This window comes from Morus notabilis, unplaced genomic scaffold (assembly GCF_000414095.1).
Source record: "Morus notabilis unplaced genomic scaffold, ASM41409v2 C11481027, whole genome shotgun sequence".
Classification (NCBI taxonomy): domain Eukaryota; kingdom Viridiplantae; phylum Streptophyta; class Magnoliopsida; order Rosales; family Moraceae; genus Morus; species Morus notabilis.
This window is the reverse complement of record NW_010387595.1, coordinates 1-3,329: the sequence shown is the minus strand read 5'-3', so window position 1 is coordinate 3,329 and position 3,329 is coordinate 1. Positions and strand designations below refer to the sequence as shown.

At 44.2% G+C, this 3,329-nt stretch overlaps 1 protein-coding gene across 1 annotated transcript; it reads right to left on the bottom strand.

Annotated features, from left to right (window-relative positions):
* Window positions 1-7: 7 nt before the first annotated feature.
* Window positions 8-3,277, bottom strand: LOC112095299 (putative disease resistance protein At1g50180; the record flags this gene model as incomplete). Its single annotated transcript, XM_024177000.1, has 1 exon — window positions 8-3,277. A coding segment is annotated over one exon (3,270 nt), but the record flags the coding sequence as incomplete, so codon positions are not given.
* Between the last annotated feature and the right edge of the window lie 52 nt (window positions 3,278-3,329).

Sequence of the window (3,329 nt, the reverse complement as noted above, 5' to 3'; positions counted from 1 at the left end):
GAAAGACAGAAATTTAAGCTTTGGAAGCTTCCCTAGCTTTGACATGGGGTCTTCTTTAAGTCCAGAAGCAGATAAGGTAAGTTCAACGAGGCTTTCTGGGAGGGTGCTTATGATGGCAGGCTTTTCTAGCTTTCCCAACAAATATAGGCTGGTGAGCTTCTGAAGTTTCTTAAAAGACTTCAACTTGAGATCCTGAGACTCGCCCTTCTCGTCAATTGACCTCAAAGTCAAAGATCTTAGGTCGGCCAGTTCCACGATCCCTTTTACCAAGTTCTTTTGCTGCTCTACCGGCAACTGGAATATTGTTATCCCCAACTTTTGGAGGCTCTGAAACTTGCCTAGATTGATGGCCAAATCACTGTGCTCATGATCCACAAACACGCCGCACAACGTCTTCAGATTTTTTGTGGAAATGGCGCTTCGATGATGCATGATTTTGATTCGGCAGCTCTGGTTCAAGTAGAGGTTCTTCAGTTTCTTCAGTTTCCAAGAGGAATTAGGGAGCTCCCTCACATATGTATGCTTTAAATCCAGGGTTTCGAGTTGCAACAAGCTACCTATGAATTCTGGAAGATTTTCTAGGTAAGTCCACCTTAGGCCTAAATATGTGAGCTTCTTTAATTTCCCTATGCTGCTTGGCAATTGAGGTCTGAACACGCCTTCAAGATCAAGAACCCATAAATCTTCAAAGCGCCGACTGGAAATGCCGTTGAGGAGAAACTTGCCTATGTCTTCACCGGGCTCATTTCCTTCTCGCGTATCAAAGAACATAATGGATTTGGGATATTTTTCCTCCGGAAAAACAATATCTGAGTTGAGACCATGAACACTACGACCAGAGTTTGCATCCTTGTCGTCAAAACGATAAGCAAGCTGCCCATCAGAACTCGAAAATAGGGACCACGAACGAGCTGTAATCGTGTTCTTTCTTGTCTCGCGGAACCAAATTTCTACTAGAGTGCTTGGAAAGCGACACGTCTTGACATTCCCATTACGCTTTCTCGCAACTACTTGGATCATATTACGATCAACCAACTCCAGAAGACACTTGTAAGCAGCATTTTCCCGAGTTTTTTCTTCCAGAGCATCTCCACTACTATGTACTTGTTTCGATTGATCATTTGCAATTTCTTCTGCTTCAAACAACCCTGAAGCAACCCATAGAGCAATTAATCTCCTCGAGGGAATTTCAAAGTCTCTAGGGAAGAATTCAGAGTAAGAAAAACATCTATCAAGAATTGGATAGGATTGAAAGCGCTCTTTGTTGATGTCCCAGGTCTCAGCCCACAGTACGTGAGAGCCATGCTCGCGCTCAAGCACCCTTGACAACTCGGCTTCATTGAGACACTTCCCAGACAATAGATATCCAAGACGTAGAATGGCAAGTGGCAGGCCTCCGGTACTTGCTACCACTTTCTTTGCAAGTGATCTAATTTTCCCTTTACTGTTAAAAGGGAAAGGGACCATCTGGGTGAGAAACTCCCAGCTTTCTTCTCCAGTTTGTAGCCTAAGTCGATGGATGTTGCTGGTGTTGCCGCTTGCGTTAGCATGTGAAGCTACTGCTATGCTGCGTGTTGTGATAATAACAACACTCTTGCTGTCATCTGGGAATGCTTGCTTTAGTACATTCCAAGCTTGCTTTGTCCGAAGATCGTCCAGAACCACAAGGCAGGCCTGCTTCTTTAAGAAACCGCATATTTCATCGATCAAATATTCTTTCTCACGCCCTTTGTCCCGTGTCTGCATGATCTGGTCTCTAATGTTTTTGAGAAGTAGAGTTTCATTGGAGTACTGATCTCCATGTGGTAACGAAATAAAACAACAGACTTTAAAGTGGTTGAGAATGGATCTATGATTACAGATTTCCTTAGCCAGAGTTGTCTTACCAATCCCTTTGGTCCCCACAATGGAGATAACGGATGGATGTCCACCACTTCCGTCGTTAGTACTGGTAGTGAGCTTTGAAACAAATTTATGCACGTCTTCCTCCAGACCAACAACAGAGCAGGAATCTTCGATGACCTGGATGGTGCACACTTGTACCGTTTTATGAAGGAGACCGACAGCGTTATGGATTCTGTTAATTTCAAATACTAACTTTGGTGGTGATGCTTCCATGTAGTTCTTGATGCATTCCTGTGCTTCGGTGGCTGTTTTCCTTAGTAGATGGAAGCAAGCCATTCTAGCATGCCTTGCGCCTTCAGTTTCATTCTCATCTTTCAAAAGTTGTAGGATATTCTCCATCTGTTTGCACAACGACCCGATGCGACGATGCGGTTCTTGAGAGTATTCTGCACTACGTGTTGGAACCTGCTTTCGGATGTTGTCTAGAACTATCGAAATCACTTCATCATCCATGCGCTGGAAACGTCGCCGGACATGTTTCGACGAGACTCTTCTGATAAATCTAAGACCATATCTGTCTTTTGCTTCCAGAAGATCGGAGTACCTACTACCAAAATAGTTTACGCTTTTCTTGAGCTTACGCTTTGCCATCCAATTACGGAGACCAAAAGCAACAGGCCACCTTACTATCATCGCTTCCCGCTCCGAACTGCCGTTGATTTCTTCATCTGCTTCCTTAATGACATCTTCTGCTTCCTTCATCCAGGCATTCTCTATCTCGCTTTCCAGTTTGAACCACCGCAAATCTTTCACAAAAGCCTGTAGAACCCTGCCTTGTATAACTGTCGAGCGCAATTGCTCCGCCAATTCCCCACGTATCAAGTTTTGGTGCTGAGTGCTGATGAGCCGCTCTAGAGCCAAAGCCAGTGTGGGGCTAAAAGGCACCTTGGAACCGAGTGATTCGCTCTCGATCTTGCCAATAGTGTCCTGCAATCCTCTAAGTCTATTCCTCGACTCCTCCAGTAATCCGCACAACTTGTTGGTTAATTCTTTCTGCTCCTTAAAATGCTTGTTTATCTCTTCCGTGGTTCGCCTCATGCCAAGTGTAAGGTCAACTATGGAAATCAGATTCAAGATGACAAAAAGATAGCTGTTGAGAAATGTTCTCATGGCAGTTAAATTCTCAAAATATTGAATACATCTCTCGGCTTCCCAAATCACGTTCCCTGCTTTGCTCACCCACTGCGTCTCGATTTCTTGCAACGGTTGAGTTATTCCCTCCAGGTTCAGCTCTGATTCACCAAATTCACTTGCTCTTTTTTTTGTTTCTTTAACTGAGTCTTTCACTTTCTGGATATCTCTTGAAAGAGCGTTCAGAAAGCTCCAGTGCCTTTTAACCCACTTATACTTTACCTCCAAGTATTTGCAAAATCTGTAGCCCGTCACGACGATGAGAACGTAACTGCCGCAGATGAAGAAAGGGA